The following is a 19,534-nucleotide window of genomic DNA, read 5'->3' as shown; positions in this document are numbered from 1 at the left end:
TCCCAGCTGGGGAAAGTTACCTTTCTTCTCCAGCCACCTTCTAGCTTCCTGTCTTATCTAAGGGGGAAAAAGTTAAGAAACTCTCAGCCCAGGGATTCAGGCCCATGAAAATACTGAGATTTAGATTTTATTATTATAATTTTATTATTATACATGTCCCCTCCTCCACATCGCACTGCCATAGCAACAGGGCTCTAGTGTTAATTTACAGTGGATTACAGCTGAATGAGTTGCAAGACACAGGCTTTCTCTGAAAAGGGGCACTGAGGGAACTCCACAGTCAAAAGGGGAGACAAAAACAAGACCACCAGAGGAATTCGAAGCCTCTGGCACTAACAGCCACAGCAAACATTAAATATAATCCAACTCCTACCTAGATTAACATAAAATTTACACTCAAGGCTTTTAAAATTCAGTTCCTATTACCCAAGAGGCGATGTCTAGCTTTCAACAAATAATTACAAGGCATATTAACAGGCAAGAAAAAACAAAGTCTGCAGACATAGAAGGATATGCAGATTTTTTTTTCTTTTTTTTTTTTTTTTTGAGACAGAGTTTCACTCTTGTTGCCCAGGCTGCAGTGCAATGGTGTGATCTCAGCTCACCGCAACCTCTGCCTTCTGGGTTCAAGTGATTCTTCTGCCTCAACCTCCCAAGTAGCTGGGATTACAGGTGCCCATCACCACGCCTGGTTTATTTTTTGTATTTTTAGTAGAGATGGGGTTTCACTATGTTGGCCAGGCTGGTTTCAAACTCCTGACCTCAGGTGATCCACCCACCTCGGCCTCTCGAGTGAATTTTGTGGGTTTTTTTAAAAAAGGAATTTGTCCATTTATGTTTTAAAATTTATTGGCATTAAAGTTATCCATAATATCCTTTATTATTTATTTAATAATGTAGGGCCTATAGTGACGTCTCCTGTCATTACTGATACTTGTGCCTTCTCTTTTTTCCATCTGGCCAGAGCTTTACCAGCTTTATTGGTTTTTTTCAAAGAACCAGATTTTTGTTTCATTTTTCCCCATTGTTTTACTGCTATTTGGTTCCTGTTCTTTTATGATTTCATTTCTTCTCCTTATATTAGCTTTAGTTTGCTCTTCTTTATCGAGTTTCTTAAGTAGAGGCTTAGGTCATTGATTTTGAATATTTTTACTTACCTAATATAAGCATTTAATGTTAAGAATTTCCCTCTCTTGGCCAGGCACAGTACTCCTGCCTGTAATCCCAGCACTTTGGGAGGCTGAGGTGGGCAGATCACTTGAGGCCAAGAGTTCAAGACCAGCCTGGCCAACGTGGTGAAACCCCGTCTCTACTACAAATACAAAAATTAGGTGGGCATGGTGGTGCGCACCTGTAGTCCCAGCTACTTGGGAGGCTGAGGCAGGAGAATCGCTTGAACCTGGAAGGCAGAGGTTGCAGTGAGCTGAGATCATGCCACTGCACTCCAGCTTGGTGACAGAGCGAGATTCTGTCTCAAAAAAAAAAAATAAATAAATAAAAATAAATAAATAAAAGAATTTCCCTCTCTATTCCCTCTTTCAGGTCTTTGCTTTGGCAACTATCCTATCCCTCTCCTACGTCATTTTTTCCTTTCTATGGAGTCATTCTTATCTTAACATAAACATGCAGTTACAGTTACAGTCTACATCATAAGGAAAAAAAGAAAAAAAACTCTCTCTCCCCCACATCCTCCTTAGGTTCATCATCCCATTGCTCTACAATACCTGTGTTCTCAATGCTGTGTCTACTTCCTTATCTCCTGTTCCGTACAATCCATTCTATTCAGGTGTTCACTCTGATTTCCATCTTGTTTTTATCAAGATCACCAGCAAGTTCCATCTCTCCATACACAACAATCAATTCTCTCTCCTCTTCTTACCCATTATCCAGCAGCATTTGACATCCTTTTCCCACTGGCTGTCAAGCCACTGCACTCCTTTGGTTTTCCTTCCTTCTTCTCTCCTTTCCAACCTTTCAATTGACTGCCCCCAGGGTTCAGTCCTCAGCTATCACCTATCTATATCCACTACCCAGTGCCCTTCATCCACTTCTAAATTAAGCATCATCTTAGTAGTCGAGCTATTCTATATTATTCCATAATTTGTAGTGCATTTTGTCGTTGCCTTAAAATAATACTTAGGTGTTTTAATCTGTGCAGTTAGATTGTATGTTTTCCAAGGACAAAGATCCCCACCATCTCGTTCTTTTCCATCCTTTTGAAGTGCCTAAGCAGTATTCTGTGCATGGTAAGCCCTGAATAAGCACTGTAAACTTCATCTGATTTTGTGCAAGCTCTAAAAAATGTGTAATTTTACTAGTAGCTAGAAGGATTTACAGCGATCCACACTGAGGCAACAAGTACCACTTATAAATTAATTGAGCATTAAAGCCAGGATCTGCTTGGGACTCATAATCTATTATGGTCACCTTAGAATGTATCTAATTCTTCTATTGAGACTGGGACCATAACCTGTCCAGAGGTTCCTTCTATTCAGCATTTTCAAAGAGGTGAAAGTAAAATATGCACTTCTTTCCATTAGAGGTTTCTCATGTGTTGAGGCTGGTCATAGGGAAATCTCCATTCCAACTAAATGCCAAACAAGTAACAATTAAATTAGAACCAAAATTCAGTGTTTAAGGGCCAATGAAATTGTACAGGAATCTGGGCTGATACCTGAGGAATGCCCACCTCTTCCACTGGTTTACAGGTTAGAAGCAAAGAGCCCTTGGGACCTGAGAACGTTTCATCCAATAACGTCATCAACATAGCCTGCAACAGCCTCATTTCAAGCCAGAGTGAACAAGCATCAAATGGTTTTGAGTTTCGTATCATAATCCCCTATGTATCCTGTCTGATGGCAAGGGCCAAGCTCAACCCTTTAGCTGCACTGTCTCCTCACCAAGGGAAAGAAAGAGAAAAGGACTCTATAGGCTACTCAGAATCACCAGGTAAAAGCTAAATTGTACTCTCCTCTTCACCGGACTCCAATCCTTAGCCACTATTATACAAACATTCTTTAAATTCACCATTTTACAACTAGGAGATTTTGCAAAGCAAGCTTCCAGGATCTTTGAGGATTCCCCCGGCTTGGTTTAAGATACCTCAAGGAAATGCTCTGCACCAAACTACTCCTAAACACACAGATATGAAATAAGCCTTAGGAGTTTTAAATCAGATAAAGAATTTCTCTTTGAAAAAAGTCTCTGAACTGATCAGTCATAAACAACAGAATGTACATCCAAGTTTCATAAGGAGACAAAACACGGTAGTAACATACTGAAGGATACACCATTCCACAGAACAGGAAACACAGGAAATGAGGAGTGCCAGACAATCTTTTTATTGTTCACTGAAAAATGCAGGTCTGCAAAGAGTCAATTGCATTGTATATTGAATGCAAGGTCTGATATTGCAAGTATCTATGACATGGTATAACATATAAAATATTACAGATTTTACACAGTGACAGTACCCGCCTCTTCTAAACACTAAAATTTAATAGAATGAAGTAAAAAGCCTATTAAATAAGAAACAAACACTGCAATCATAAACAAAATGCACTAAGCAAAATACTTTAAAATTGTTGTGTGTGACGTCTATCTTGTCTACCTGGAGTTAGGAATGGTGGAGCCCAGAAACAAACTGAGCTAACAAAAACAGCCAACACCCTCCAGGAACTCTTCCCCAGAATCAGGCCGCTGGTGCCCATCACAGGCTGCCCCCATCTGATGACCCAGCCAGGCTTCAGGGCTGCCCGAGGGCCCACACTGAATGCTAACGCCTGTCTGGGGCTGGGCTGAGGTGAATGGGAGGAGTACCAGGTAGGAAGAAGCTTCTCTCCCAACTGCTTATTCTGCATCCATGCTATGGATATGAACACCTAGTGTTTCTGGTGTGAATCTGCCACTCTCCACAAACATTGAAATGTGATTGAGAAGAAAATGTTAACGCTGGGAACAAAAGCCATTTTCTATGCACTCTGCAGATATCATCATTAATTCCTTTCATCCATGTTTTCATTAAGATGCTCTAAAAGAGGCTGCTGCTATTATACTGCCAGTCAGGCAAGCCAGGATAGAGGTAACAAAACTTCTCCAGTTATAACTAGTAATTCAAATGAATCAAAAATAAATATAGCTTATACTAGAGAGCAACACAGTCTCTATTATTCACATGGTAATATATTCAAGAATTGCAACAATATTCACAATTCTCTAAGGTCAACATATTTCCCTCCAAGCAGAAAATCCTGAATGGAAGGGAGTGTATAACATCAATAACTCCTGTTTGTCTCACATATTATCAGGGCTCAGAAAGCTCATTATAGATAACAAATGCAAAATTAAAAAAAAAAAGCATTCCAATATATGTACAGCAACAGAGGAAGACTAGGCCCTCCCTCTGGGCCTCCTTGGCATAAGGCAAAGCATGGCTATTTGCGACAACAGTGTCTATGCTGACTCTGGAAAGGCTCATGTTTTAGGATAAATCAGAATTACAAAGTTCCTTCATTCACAGGTAACAAAGGATTATTAAATAATTTCCTGAACTAAGACAACAGTCTCACCATCAAAGAAAATTTTCTTCTCATCTGAGTTTTTATAAATGAGATTTTACAATACCCAGCTTTTTTAGTTAATATGAAACCATCAGCGTACAGAGAACATCCTCGAAGCTCAAGATGAGTAAAGCTAATATTCTCAGATTTTCCACACTCTACAGAGCAGCAAATATTTTATCAGAATATCCATTTAACACAGTTTTAAGTCCATAATAACCAACTATGTATTTTTCTTATTCAAAGAAGACCATGTTTTGATAAGAATAATCCCAGTTTGATGAGTATCCTATTCCCCTTGATGTTGTACAATAAATGCCACTGTTGAGTCTCTATATCCTTGACTCTTCCAGTCAGAGGAAAATCCTGTATAAAGCTGGAAAACTGCAAACTCCAGCGGAAGCACTAGTGTTAGTGCTGAAGTAAACTTTAGAGGAATAACCACAGTCGCTTATCAGACTGTTTACAGCATTGATAGAAGCCCTCCTCTTCTTTTATCTCTATTATCTCTATTTTATCTCTAAACATTCTAATATTTTAAACATGGGGGTTCACTGATATCGATAAAGGTCTAGTTTATGAGTAAGGTTTTGGTCTCTGGAATGATGTGTGGCTAGCCCAAAACACTGGCTATGTTAGCTTTAAACATGATCATTCTTCTTCCCACCACAATCTGTCAAACCCACCCATCCGTCCTGCCACTGTCACTCCCCCAGCCCCTCAGGATTGCTGCTCCTCTCTTCTGAATGTTCTACTGCATGTATGGTATTCACTCAGACATCACTTTAATGTATAGGTCATTTGTATTTCACGCCACCAGCTCCCCAAAAGACATCAACTGGGAACAATTTCTAATAGTAAAGGCACGATTTGCCAGCATTTTCCCTTTATAAAGGAAATCAAACGACCTGTCTGGAAGCTGAAAGAACACCTTGGGTATTCCTGTAAAGGGAACGCTGTATCTGCTACCAAAACCCAGAGACACTGACTAGATCTAAAGAGCATATGGATTATGCAATAGTGTGAGAGTTGGCAGTTTAAGATCTATTTCCAATATTACATTAAGCCATTTGGGTGAAAGTGTTGTTAGTATCACAGGAGCAAATGAAAAGTGTCAATGACACCCTTTTGGCTCATTTCCTCATGCTTCTGGTTATACTTCCACCAGCTCCAGTGAAGCCTGTCCCAGGGCACATCACTCAGTTCCCCGCACAGCTGCTCAGAGAGAAAACAATGCACTTCACCTCAACTAGTCCAGCAACTGGCACTCAGGTGGTGAACGCTGCAGCCAACGGCCTTGGGGCAGAGCCCATGGAAAGCTTTAAACAGGCTTATAGACATTGCATAAAAATTTCTGATTTTAAAATACCTTCCCAAGGAAGTCACAAAACAATCATTTTTAGTTAATAAAATGTAATCTATACTCAAAAACAATGTAATGCCTCAGAAAGCAAAACCTGGAATGGAAGCACTTCAGAAAAATACGGCTTAATCAGTATCTTACTTTGGCTAAGTTACCACAGTCAGCGTAATTTATTATTGCATTTAGAAGCCCAACCTACCACGTTCTCCTGAGATGGTGAAGTACACGAAAACAGTGAGCAGGGGTGATAGCCCTTTAGCCTTTTGTGACTTCAGAACTTAGGAAGATAAAAGATAACCAGGATTTGACATTCAGATACTTACTTGCTCAGCACGAGTTGAGTTAGGAGACAGCTAAACACCAGATTCTCAACCACTTAAGGTGTTCTCAGGAAGCTCCTATTTGGATACCAAACCAGTGGGTCTCAACATGGCTGCACATCAGAATCACCTGGGAAGCTTTTAAAACTCACCACGTGCCCAGGCCAATTAGCTCTGGAAGGTGGAGCCCAGAATCAGTCGGCTTTACACTGTCCCAGGTGATTCTCGTGCAGCCAGGATGCACACCACTGAGCACCCCTTTCGGAGAGCAGTTGTGTGAAAGCCAAGTGAATGGAACGCATATCTGGATAGTTTTATTTCTTTCTCAATTCCACCAGAAAAAGGGATTTTCAGAAAAAGGCACAGTTGTGCTTCCTCTAAAGATGTAGTCTGCGGTTTGGGAAGTGCTGGTTCCCTGAGGTTATCTGGAGCGCTGGTTGTAAAGAAGAAAGTTCTTGTCTTGGCAGAGTAGGCAGAGTTTCAGGCTTCGGCAGCTGCCTCCCGCAGCTAAGAATGCCCAGGTGCCCATGAGCACCAGGATTATAAATGCTGACGCCAGGTTTATTCCATAATAAGAACTTATGAAGGTCTGCAAAAGAAAAATAAATCAGCTTGGGTAATAACAGCAAGCTTATTAAACATGTGGAATAACCAAAGATAAAGGGAAGCATGGAATACTTTCAAGAACTTGGGTGTGTTTCACCAAACGTATGATGTGTGTCATGCATTAAGGCCCTGAGGCATGTAGAACTAAGCTGGTCAACAGATACTGTGGGTCCCGTGCTTTGCTGTATTCAGATGGTAACCCTGGAAGGCAGTCATTAGGCAGAACCTAATGGAATATACAATACAAGATGCATGTCGTGTAACTAGTTTCTATTCATTTCTGTGTTAAATTGGTTCTTAGAATTTGCAAGAAAGTGAGACAAGTCCAAATTACTTTAGTATGAATCCTTAGCACTCAAGGGAACAAGAGGGAATAGTCTTTTTCAGTTGCACAATTGCTGTGGGTTCCAAAAGTGTATTCATTTAAAGAACACTAATGGAATGCTGAGAGGTACTGTGTACACCTTGGTGAGACCAAAGTTTCTATCCTAATGGAGGTTCTGTACTAGTAAGGGAGGCAGGTAATGAATGAAGAAACAATTAGTCACAAATTGCGATGAATGCTAGGACAGCATAATTATAATTGCGATGAGGCTAGGATGGGTAAAAACAAGGTGATCTCCTTAGGGCTGTCAAAGAAGGCCTGAAGAAAGTGGTAGATTTTACAGGTAGCACCTTATGCAGAAAGACTGCTCTTCTCAAGAGGCCTCCGTGGGCATGGCAGGCATTGAGCATTTTCTAGATTATTCTTCACAATAATTCTATACCTCAAATCCACTGAATTTTAACTCATTTTACAGAGTGCTGCACTCTTTTGTATTGTTCTTTTCTTCTTTAAAAAACATTTTTCCTCTTTTAAACAATTACAAAAGCAATACATGATTGTTGTAGAAAATTACAACCCAAAAACGAGAAAAATAGAACAAATTTTAAAACTTAAAATTCAGCTAGGTTAATATTTATTAAAAAGCTCAAAAAGTGAAACCATAAAGAGAAAAACTGATCAGACTATATAAAATTAAGAACTTTTGTTCACCAAAAGACATTAAGAGAATGTAAAGACAAACCATGCCACGGAAGTTATCTGCAATACATACATCTGACAAAAGATTTTTTCTTTTACAGAAAACATAAAGAACTCCTAAAAATCAAAAAGAAAATAGGCATAAGATTTGAACAGGCACTTCAAAAAGAATTATCCGAATGGCCAATAAACATCTGAAGACTTGCTCAACCTTATTTTCCCGGCATGAACACACCTGTGTAACTAGCACCTAGATGAAAATCAAAACATTCTCAGCCCCCAGGAGCCTCCCTGTTCCACCAGTCACTGCCCCCACTGAGGGTGACCATGACGCTGGCTTCAACACCACAGCCTGGTGCTGCCTTTTGGTATTTCTGTCAACGGAGCCACACAACATGCGGCTCAACCTATTAATCATCAGGGAAACGTAAATGAAAACTTTTACTATAATTTATCAATTTATGTATTTATGATACCATGACATAGCCAGCAGGACGACTAACAATAAAGAGAATGCAGTGAGGAGGTGGACGAACCACAACTTGTAAACTGATGGCAGAGTGTAAGGTGATACCATCACTCTGAAAATTGAGTGGTATGAACAGTCGACACATGTACACCCCATGACCCAGCAGTCCCACTCCTAGGCGTATACCCAAAAGAAGTGTGTGTGTGTGTGTGTGTGTGTGTTGTGTGTGTGTTCACCAAGAGATATACATTAGAACGTTCACAGCAGTACCATTCACAATAGATAAGAATGAGAAAGCCAGGGGTGGTGGCTCATGCCTGTAATCCCAACACTTTGAGGGGCTGAGAGAGGAGGATCGCTTGAGCCCAGGAGTTCGAAGCCAGCCGGAGCAACACAGAGCTCATCTCTACAAAAAAATTTAAAAGTTAGCCAGGCATGACGGCGCATGCCCATAGTCCCAGCTACTTGGAAGGGTGTGGTGGGAGAATCACTTGAGCCCAGGAGGTCGAGGCTGCAATGAGCTGTGATCGTGCCACCGCACTCCAGCCTGGGCAACAGGGCAAGACTCCATCTCAAACTAGAAACAACATCAATGCCTCTCTGCTGTCAAATGGGTAAATTATGGTATAGACACACGGTAGAATACTATACAGCAATGAGTGAGCCATCTATAGTGATGTGAAGATGAATCCCACAAACATGCTGAGCAATAGGAGCCAGACACAAGAGCAAACGTTGTGTGACTCTGTTGACAGAAATACCAAAAGGCAGCACCAGGCTGTGGTGTTGAAGCCAGCGTCATGGTCACCTCAGTGGGGGCAGTGACTGGTGGAACAGGGAGGCTCCTGGGGGCTGAGAATGTTTTGATTTTCATCTAGGTGCTAGTTACACAGGTGTGTTCACACTGTGAAAATTCATCAAGATGTACATTTCTGATTTGTGTGCTTTTCTGTAGGTGTGTTATTTTAATAAAACAATTATGTAATCATTCTCTGAAATCTGCCACTGACAGAGAACTACTATGAACATTTTGGTATATACTTTTCAAACTTCCTAGGTTCTTTCCTTTTAATCATTAAAAAGAATAGTATCAACTATTCAACATACACCAACATTTACTGGCCACCTACTATGTGCCATGAATTGAGGATACGAAGATTGAAGATAAGGCCCCATCCTTGATTATCATACTCTAATTAGAAACAGAGAGAGAGAGATAAAAACTATATTAAATAAAATATGCTAGCCAAGGACACATGTGTTATACGAGAGCTAGGAATAAGGTCCAGTCATGGTGCCGAGTCTGGAATACGCAACTTTTCCACGCAGCTGTCACAGAGAATGAACAGTTTTCCAAACTGACCTAGGTTAGGGAGAGAAAAATCACTGCAAATAAACAGCAGGGAAAAAAATATTTCAATAAGACACACCAAAAAATTAATAGTTGTGGTCTTTTTGTGGTAAGACTTACATGACTCATTCATTCACTTAAATAGCTTTTCTGAATTTCCTCATGTTCTCATGAGCGTGTATTTCATCTAGAGTAGAATTTACCATTTTAGATACATAGACTTGAGTTCCAGAATACAGTCTGAGCATGGCGGCAACACTCACCTGGGCTGACACCAGCAGGTGGGTCAGGAGAACGATAAGGAGGATGCCCCACTTTTTCTTCTCACAGCCATCAAAAAATACAATGCCCCAGAATACATGCAGCAAGATGATGACCAGCGTCATGAAAGCTGAAAGAGAGCTGACCATTAGTGTCACTCCTACAGGTATCAGAGCCACTGAGGACCCTGGCACTGTGCACGGGCTCTCGGGGTGTCCACCACACCTCAGCGAGAGAGTTTAACACCACCTGACAGAAACAGGGCCTTGACACACTCAAAAAGCAACACTGTGGAACAGGGGACTGACTGACACAGCTTCTTGTCTAGAATGTAAACCTGTTCAATAAAAGGTCGCCTGAGATCTGGCTTTCAGGCAGCTTCCCTGAGGAATACAATAAAATTACTGTGATGTCCAGCCAGCTTTTTCCCAATGAGCCTCCTGCACGAGTAAAGAGAGACTTCAATGAAAAGGAGTATCTTCTGTTTCAACAAGGCTCCTCACTAAAGTGGAATTTTTCCTCAGATCCTTTTGAAAAAGAGCAATGGAAAAATATTAAAATCATGGCCAGGCGCTCTGGCTCATGCCTGTAATCCCAGCACTTTGGGAGGCCGAGGCAGGCAGATCACTTGAGTCAGGAGTTTGAGACCAGCTGGCCAACATGGTGAAACCCCAGCTCTACTAAAAATACAAAAATTAGCCAGGCATGGTGGCACATGCCTGTAATCCCAACTATTCGGGAGGCTCAGGCAGGAGAATTACTTGAACCCGGGAGGCGGAAGTTGCAGTGAGCTGAGATCATGCCACTGTACTCCAGCCTCGGCAACAGAGCAAAAAAAAAAAAAAAAAAAAAAAAAAAAAAGAAGAAGAAGAAGAAAGAAAAGAAAAATATTTTAAATCACAGTAATTATCTACAATGCTTCTTAGGCAACTGGCACTGAATTTGATCAGCACCACCAGGTTTTTTCTGGGGAACACTACCTCTGTGTGTATGTTGTCTGTGTATCTTGTGTGCTGGATAACAGTCTTTATTTAAAGTGGGCAAGCCCTATATATTCTGCAAAGGTTAACATGGAAAATAAAAAGGCATCTAGATTTCCTCTTTCAGTCACATAATAAGAAATCATTAACACCCACCAGACTGGCAAAAATTCAAGTCTGACAACTCTCTTTCATACTGCTGATAGGAAAACAGTCTAGCATTACAAATTAAAGAGGAATTTGCATCCTCTATTTCACTCCAGCAATTCTGCAGCTAGAGCTAGATTCTGAAGCAATTAGTTCTGAAATTAATAGATCACCTGCACCTGGGAACTTGTTAGAACTCCAAATTATGGGGACCCACCCCGCACTTCCTGAATCAGAAACAATGGGGTGGGAGCCCAGCAATCCGTGTTTAAACAGCCCTCCAGGTGATTCTGAGGCACGGTCAAGTTTCAGAGCCACTGCTCTAGAGAAACGTACACATCTGCACAAGGAGCATATATAAGTTTAAGTCAGCACTGTCTGTAATAATGAAATATGTCCATCATTACCAGAATGGATAAATAAATCCTGCTCTATTCACACAATGGAATACTATATGGTCTACGATATAAATGATCTCAAGAATCTAATGTTATGTAGAAAAGAAAACCGTATCGTGAAAAAATGCATATTATTTCATTGATATGAATTCTAAAACATGCAAAACTAAAAGACGTAACTGTTGTGATGAAAGAAAGCTGTTATATCTGGTGTAAACGTGTAATTATTTCAGTAAACGGTGGCAGATATTTTAACTAAATTAGAAGAGAAACAGTTTCCAAAGTGTTGACGCTATGGCAGATGAAGCTAAAGTGATGTATTTTAACCCCGGTGATGACCCTGGAAAAGGAGGCCTCCCTGGAGAGAGATGCTTGGTGACGGCGGGGAGCTGAGACCGCTGAAGATGCCCAGGAGTGCAGTTTAAGTTTTAAAGTTTTTGTGTCAGAAAAGATCAAGACAGAAACTGACACAAATGGAAACACTGATTTTTTAAAGAAATCATAAGGTGTTCGTTTTCTAAGGGTTTTTCAGAATCTAGATGACGATCAAATGTCAAGAGAAAGCAATGACACCATTAAGGTGTCATCTGTTTGGCAGCTTATGTTTGCCATTCTTTCTGAATATTGATGTTACCAGGGCAGCCCTGATGAAATAACCGGGAAAGGTCCTTAGTTCTTGTTTTTGTTTTTTTTTAACTGTTTTTCTTTAGTTCCTTTATCAATAGGCACAGCTGCTTAAAGAAACCAGATGGCTCGAGATGGCACCAGAGCTTCTTGACCCCTGACCAGATACCAGAGGAAGACCTCGCAAAACCAGCACAAACTGGAATAGGTGACTCCTATTTGCATTTAGATCATCAGCATATCTTTACAATGCTAGAACTCCCTCCCCTGAAAGAAAATCCCTGCCATTTCATGCGCATATAATATATGAAGGCATATGTTCATGGATAGCACCTTCACGTCTGGAGTCCCATCCCATACATGCTCACATTCCTTTCCCGCCCCACACCTAGTCCCCCATGCCTTCTACTGCCTGGGGAGAAAGTACATTTAGCGCAAGAGCTCACCTTCTCCGTTTTCTGGCCAGGGAATAAAACCCGATTGCCTTTTCCAATTGGATGTTCTTTCTTTGCGACCAATACTGAGTGGGGAAAGAAGTGTTTACCAGTGACACTGAGACACAATTATGCTCCTATAGTCAAGGCCTACAGTTCATTTAAAAATGCTCTCAGGGGCTGGGCGCGGTGGCTCACACCTGTAATCCCAGCACTTTGGGAGGCCGAAGCAGGAGTATCACGAGGTCAGGAGATCGAGACCATCCTGGCTAACACGGTAAAACCCCGTCTGTACTAAAAATACAAAAAATTAGCCAGGCGTGGTGGTGGGCACCTGTAGTCCCAGCTGCTCGGGAGGCTGAGGCAGGAGAATGGCGTGAACCCGGGAGGCGGAGCTTGCAGTGAGCCGAGATAGCGCCACTGCACTCCAGCCTGGGCCACAGAGCAAGACTCCATCTCAAAAACAAAACAAAACAAAAAAAAAACAACAAAAATTCTCTCACTTACAGAAGTTTCAGTCTCCTCTTGTCCAAAAGAGCATTACTGTGAGTTTTAGGCAAGCATCCTCAAGACATCATTAGCCCTGACCTTTCTTCCAAATTCTAGGTCCATATTTCTTGGCCCTTCTTACTAAGAAGTCTGATGGATTGACTTTGCCTCCAAAGTCAAGTCCATACACCTCAGACTAGCATTCAAGGACCTCTACAATCTACACCCCAATTACCTTGACACCATGTTCTCTACTATCTTCAACTGCATCCTATGGAAGAAAACCAGAACTCTTCTTCACTCTGTCTGTACCTCCGGTTTTCTTTTTTATTTTTAAATAGATTATCCCTTTTGTCTGAAGACTCTGCCCCTCAGCACCACCCCTCTCCATTTCACCACATCCGAATCTTACTTTTATTTACAATCCAGTTCAAATGCCACCTCTCCTCCGTAAATTATTTCCTAACACCTACCCTCCTCCTTTTTTTTTTTTTTTACATTCAACACAATCTACTGAGCACCTAGACAGCCTGGCCTGAAGATTATATATATTATCTTTAGAGTCAGATGGTTCTGAGTTAGAATCCCAGCTCCACTGCGTGGCTTTGGACAAGCTATTTCAACTCTCTGAGCTTCCATTTCCTTTATTTTTAAAATGGGGATAATACCACATAGGGCTGTTACAAGGAAAAACAGTGCTTGGCAAACCACATCTTTTTAATATGTGGTAGCTACCATGTGCTATGGTCTACAGATTCAAAGACAAATAAGCCAGAGTTCTCAGTGAGTTGTACTATCAGGTGAGAAAGTGAGACAGCAGCCAGCAATGACCACTTATATCCAAGTCTCCTGGGCACTTGACTATGTCTTAAAAATGCATTCCTGGCCAGGCACAGTGGCTTACTCCTATAATCCCAGCACCTGGGAGGCTGAGGTGGGCGGACCACTTGAGCCCAGGAGTTCGAAACCAGCTTACGCAACATAAGAAAACCCTGTCTTTACAACAAATACAAAAATTAGCCAGGCGTGGCAATGTGCGGCTGTAGTTTCAGCTACTCAGGAGGCTGACGTGGGAGGATTACCTGAGGCCAGGGAGGTTGAGGCTACAGTGAGCCATGATCGCACCACTGCACTCCAGCCTGGGTGACAGAGCTAGACCCTGCCTCAAAAAAATAAATAAAAAATAAAAAGAAAAATGCATTTCTCTTCATTCTCGTAGATTATTTCTTCCTCTGACTTTGTATTACTCTTACACTTATTTTCTTCCTCCCCTCTTTCATCAATCCACATAACAAGTATGTCTGCAGTGGCCAGTATGGGCCAGGCACTTTCTAGCCACTGGGACTATTACAACACATGAAACACAGTCTCATAGAACCTTTCCCCATCCTTTCAGTTTACCATTTTATTAACACAATATCTAGAAGAGATCCCTTGGACATGTATTAAAATACCGTGCTATGTTCATACTCGGCTCACTTATGCAGCCAGCTCTCGTTTCCGGGTGGCTTTGATGGTCATCACAGCCTTCACTATCACGACGTGCTATGTTAGAATGCCGGGATTTACTCTTTCCTCCCTCTGCAGTTGGTTAAGAGGTCCAACAGAAACAGACCCGGATATCTGCATTATTCTGCCACACACACGTGGCTACAGCTACATACATCCTATTTAAACCCTTCTCATTAGTAAAAGGAACAAATTCCAGCTAGTAATGAAAATTTGCTAATAGTATCTCTAGAGTACAACCTTTTAATTACTAAACCTTTCTCAGTTAATGTTCCTAAATATAAAATTCTAAAAGTCCTTCAGTAAATCTAACCCCCAAATTTGCTTTGTTCTAATATTCTTTTTTTTCTTTTCTGAGACAGGGTCTCAACTTTGTCACCCAGACTGGAGTGCAATGGTGCGATCATGGCTCACTATAGCCTCGACCTCCTGGGGCTCAGGTAATTCTCCCACCTCAGCCTCCTGAGTAGCTGGGACTACAGGTGTGCACCACCAGGCCCGACTAATTTTTTTCTGTTTTAAGTGGAGACAGGGTTTTGTCATGTTGCCCAGGCTGGTCTCAAACTCCTGGGAGTTCAGGCAATCTGCCCACCTCAGCTTCCCAAAGTGCTGGAATCACAGGCTTGAGCCATAATGCCCAGCCTGTTCTAATATTCTTAAGCCAAAAAAACTTCCCTAAGTTAACCATAAGAATATCAACGTTAGTTTATAACCCAGATTAATAAAAGGAGCTTCCATAATTTTTATATGTTGTAATACATTAATCAGAGAGCGGAATAATTCTAACAAGTACTGTATATCAGTTTGTGACGACTGTAACTGTCTAGTCGATAATGGACTTCCTCTTCTAATAAACTTCTAAGTCAAAGTATCTTGGTAGTGAATATTTCTAACCTATTTCTAAGCAAAATGTTTCAGTGTTATCTTCAAGAAACAACATTTACAGCCGGGCGGGGTGGCTCACGCCTGGGAGGCCAAGGCAGGCAGATCACCAGGTCAGGAGATCAAGACCATCCTGGCCTACATGGTGAAACCCCATCTCTCCTAAAAAATACAAAAAATTAGCCAGGCATGGTGGCACACGCCTGTAGTCCCAGCTACTCGGGAGGCTGAGGCAGGAGAATCGCTCGAACCCAGGAGGCAGAGGTTGCAGTGAGCCAAGATGGCACCACTGCATTCCAGCCTGGGCGACAGAGCGAGACTCCGTCTCAAAAAAAAAAAAAAAAAAAAGAAACAACATTTACTATTTGGCTCCTTCACCCTTCCTGAATATACCCCAAATGCTCTAACACACAGATTCATAAGCACCTTCATTTTCACACGTGTTCCTTTCCCTCATTCCCGATGCCTATTTTTCTGTCCTTGCAAAGCTAATGGCCTAAGACAGCAATTGCTTCTAATACTGGCTTCCTGCCAGCACAGAAATTGCCATCACCTGGCTTCCCCCAACACGGGCAGGGTATCTCTAACTGGGTCAAAGCAAGCCAAAGGCTGCTGCTGGGTGGTGGCAGCCACAGACAAAGGAGGACTTCCCAAGGCCAAAGCTCAGCCGCAGCTGCCCAGAGGCAGGATGTGAAGATCAATGGGCTTTTGGCTTCTTTTTCTAAGTAGTAGAAAGGTCAGGGGTTTCAGGGTTCCGTGAAGCAGGAGACACTCCTCCATCCATCCTGGCCGTAGAAACTCTCCAGACTCTTGAGAGATCCCCCAGTCAGCTGGCACAAGTGGGAGTCGGGCCCCAGAGCTGAATGAATGCTCTTGAAAATGACTTTCTCTAATGGGGATTTAACTTAACATTTTTGTTTTAAAGAATGTAAGAGAATTCTGCGGCCTGATTTACTGTAATATAGATATAGATTGCTAATCAAATAACCTTCTCTAAGACATTATTTTAATGTTTAAAGTCCCCCTAGAAAATGCTGAAGAATGATGAAACACTCTCCTCAAATTAGCTCATCACTGTGGAGTCAGCAATGGGAGGTTTGCTAGAAGTTGTCTGATCCCGTCCTCTACGCAATGAAGATAACCCACATGGTCCACTTCAAATACTTCCAATTTCATTTCATTAAATGGCCACTATGAGAAAGTTCCTTCTCAAACCGAACCCAAATCTGCCTTCTTTTAACTCAGTAGTGATTTTCAATTGGGATGATTTGGCCCATAGAGGGAATATGTCAATGTCTGTAGACATTTTAGGTTATCACAACTGGGGGACAGGGGTGCTTCTGGCATCTAGTGGACAGAGGCCACGGATGCTGTTAAACACCCCACAACACACATGTCAGCCCCCAACCAAGAATTATCTGGCCCCAGATGTCAATAGTGGTGAGGTTGAGAAACCCTGCTCTAACTCCTGCTCACTGATCCTGAGAAGGCTCTTTGAAGAACCACAAGTCAACTCTTTTTTTCTATATGTAGCACATTAAAAAACATTTGAAACTCCCTGCAGCAGCCAGCTACTGTCACAAAAATGCTGCAAAACAAAACAAAACAAAAAACAGGCCTAAACTCACTGGCTAGAGCTGCCACTGGGATCATGAGGCCCAAGGCAGCCTGGAGTACAATCCCCTAATGGGGGACCTGCCTTCAGGCAGCAGGCAATGGATACAGGCTCTCGGGATTCTATTACTTTCTATTAATGCTTCACTGACTTCACAAAACTAATTAATTTCTATGTTTGTCTCTAGCCTAGAATAGTTTCAGCAAAATCAGATTTACCATTTCTTTAAATGTTTGCTCCAAACAAGCTCTCAAACCTGATCTATGCCATTTATAAAGCAAAGCTAAGCCCATAAGACCTTGGATGAAGATTTAGGTGGAAATTGCAGGTAAGGTTTACAGTTGGATTGGACGTAAGTTATGGGAGAAAAAGGGAAGAATCAGGAAATATTCTAAGAAATAACTGAGCACCTGGAAGGATGGAATTCCATTAACTGAGATGAGGAAGGGTGCAGGAGTGCACCATTTTAAAGACCTTGTTCCACTGCCTTCCAGAATTTCTGATAAGAAGTCAGCAGTATTTAAAATTGTTGTTCCATTGAATGTAGGGAGAAAGCCTCACTAGAGATGAAAATGTAGCTTACCACCCGAAACAAAGGACTTTGATCTCACGAAAAATATTCAAGTATAAGTCTTTGGTGAGGGTTTCGAATAACGATAAAAGGCAGTAAAATCCAATAAATCTACCCATTAAAGTAAACCTCAAAGCTGATTAATTCCTCCAAAGAAACAAGAGATTTCCAAACATTTATGCAAATAAGTTTGTTTCCAGGAAATAGTGTTGGAACACTGCACAGTAAGTGAAACATGTTACAGTATGAACCATTCCCCTAAAAGTGGGAAGTGGGGCAACGCAGGAACCCTGACGTGAACCTTACGACTGTCTTTAGCAGAGCTGTGGAAAGGGAGAAAAGTGAACTGGTACAAGTGGTCCCAGCACTGAAGAACATCTTTGGTAAGAAGTGGGCATGGAGGAGGTTGATAAATGCTGGGATTCCCAGGCCAAATTCCCAACATGGCCATGGAGCTGCATGGGATCAAGCTGAGAGGTTGCCGGGCGGGGGCTAGACTGAGCAATAAAGTTGGAAATAGTGGGATTTTTTTTCCCTTTCAAATGATAAATATTAGATGTAATTAATAAAATATATATTCCTATGGGGCTGAGTGAAGAGTGATACCATACTGGATGATGTTTTAAAAATGTGACTTTTGTCTCATGCAATCATATCTACAGGACAGTAACCTGTAATATGGTATCCTGCTCACCGTGGCTACAAAAAAAAATGTCTGTGAAATTCACTGAAGAAAAAGAAACAAAACCCCCAAAACACCGAAAATTAAAAGCAGCAGTGGCTAGGTACAGCATTTCAGGAGGTTGAGGCAGGAGAATCACTTGAGCCCAGGAGTTCAAGACCAGCCTGGACAACATAGTGAGACCCCATCTCTACAGGAAAAAAAAAAAATTAGCTGAGTTTAGTGGCATGTGCCTGTGGTCCCAGCTACTTGAGGCTGAAGTGGGAGGATTGTTTGAGTCTCAGAGGTCAAGGATGCAGTGAGCCATGATCACACCACCCCACTCCAGCCTAGGTGACAGAGCAAGACCCTGTCTCAAAACATAAATAAATAGGCCACACTTTGGAAGGCCAAAGTGGGCAGATCACGAGGTCAGGAGTTTGAGAAAAACCTGAACAACATGGCGAAGCCCTGTCTCTCCTAAAAATACAAAAATCAGCTGCGCAGGGTGGCGCACTCCTGTAATCCCAGCTACTCAGAAGGCTGAGGCAGGAGAATCGCTTGAACCTGGAAGGCGGAGGTTGCAGTGAGCCAAGATCGTGCCACTGCACTCCAGCCTGGGCTACAGAGCAAGACTCTGTCTCAAGAAAAAAAAAAAAAGAAGAAGAAGAAGAAAAACACACAAAAAAACAGGCCAGGTGCGGTGGCTTACGCCTGTAATCCCAGCACTTTGGGAGGCTGAGGCAGGCAGATCACCTGAGGTCAGGAGTTCAAGAACAGCCTGGCCTACATGGTGAAACCCCCATCTCTACTAAAAATACAAAAAATTAGCCAGGCGTGGTGGCAGGCACCTGTAGTCCCAGCTACTGGGGAGGGTGAGGCAGGAGAATGGCATGAACCCGAGAGGCAGAGCTTGCAGTGAGCCGAGACCGCACCACTGCACTCCAGCCTGGGCAACAGAGTAAGACTCAGTCTCAGTAAAAAAAAAAAAGAAAAGTAAAATAAAATAAAATAAATAAATAAAAATAAAGGCAGCAGTGGCTGATGAAAATAAGGACAATTTTACCCATGAGAAGAAACAAGGTCTATAGAGAATGGAGAAGTGCAAGTCATTCAACTGCGCCGAAAGGTAGTCAGCAGAGCCTAGCCATTCATCCGTGTGAGGAAAGAGACATCAGTGATTCAGGGTGGCCTGAAACATACCTAGAAGAGCCATCAAGTCTTACAGCCCCAGCCCATGTCATTCTTTCAGCTAGAGACTGTGAAGCAAT

The 19,534-nt window shown here is 42.0% G+C and overlaps 1 protein-coding gene across 1 annotated transcript in view; it reads right to left on the bottom strand.

Moving 5' to 3' along the window:
- Positions 1-6,534: 6,534 nt before the first annotated feature.
- The window catches only part of APH1B (aph-1 homolog B, gamma-secretase subunit), a 28,455-nt gene continuing 15,455 nt past the window's right edge, over positions 6,535-19,534 (bottom strand). The window contains exons 5-6 of the mRNA XM_003827938.4: positions 9,956-10,083; positions 6,535-6,831 (exon numbers count right to left, since the gene is read on the bottom strand). Of these exons, the coding sequence (XP_003827986.1) occupies positions 6,664-6,831; positions 9,956-10,083 (296 nt within the window). The 3' untranslated portion in view covers positions 6,535-6,663. The remainder of the gene's footprint in view (positions 6,832-9,955; positions 10,084-19,534) is intronic.

This window comes from Pan paniscus, chromosome 16 (genome assembly GCF_029289425.2).
Source record: "Pan paniscus chromosome 16, NHGRI_mPanPan1-v2.0_pri, whole genome shotgun sequence".
NCBI classification, from domain to species: domain Eukaryota; kingdom Metazoa; phylum Chordata; class Mammalia; order Primates; family Hominidae; genus Pan; species Pan paniscus.
The sequence above is the reverse complement of the archived record's forward strand: the minus strand, read 5'-3'. Positions and strand labels throughout refer to the sequence as shown.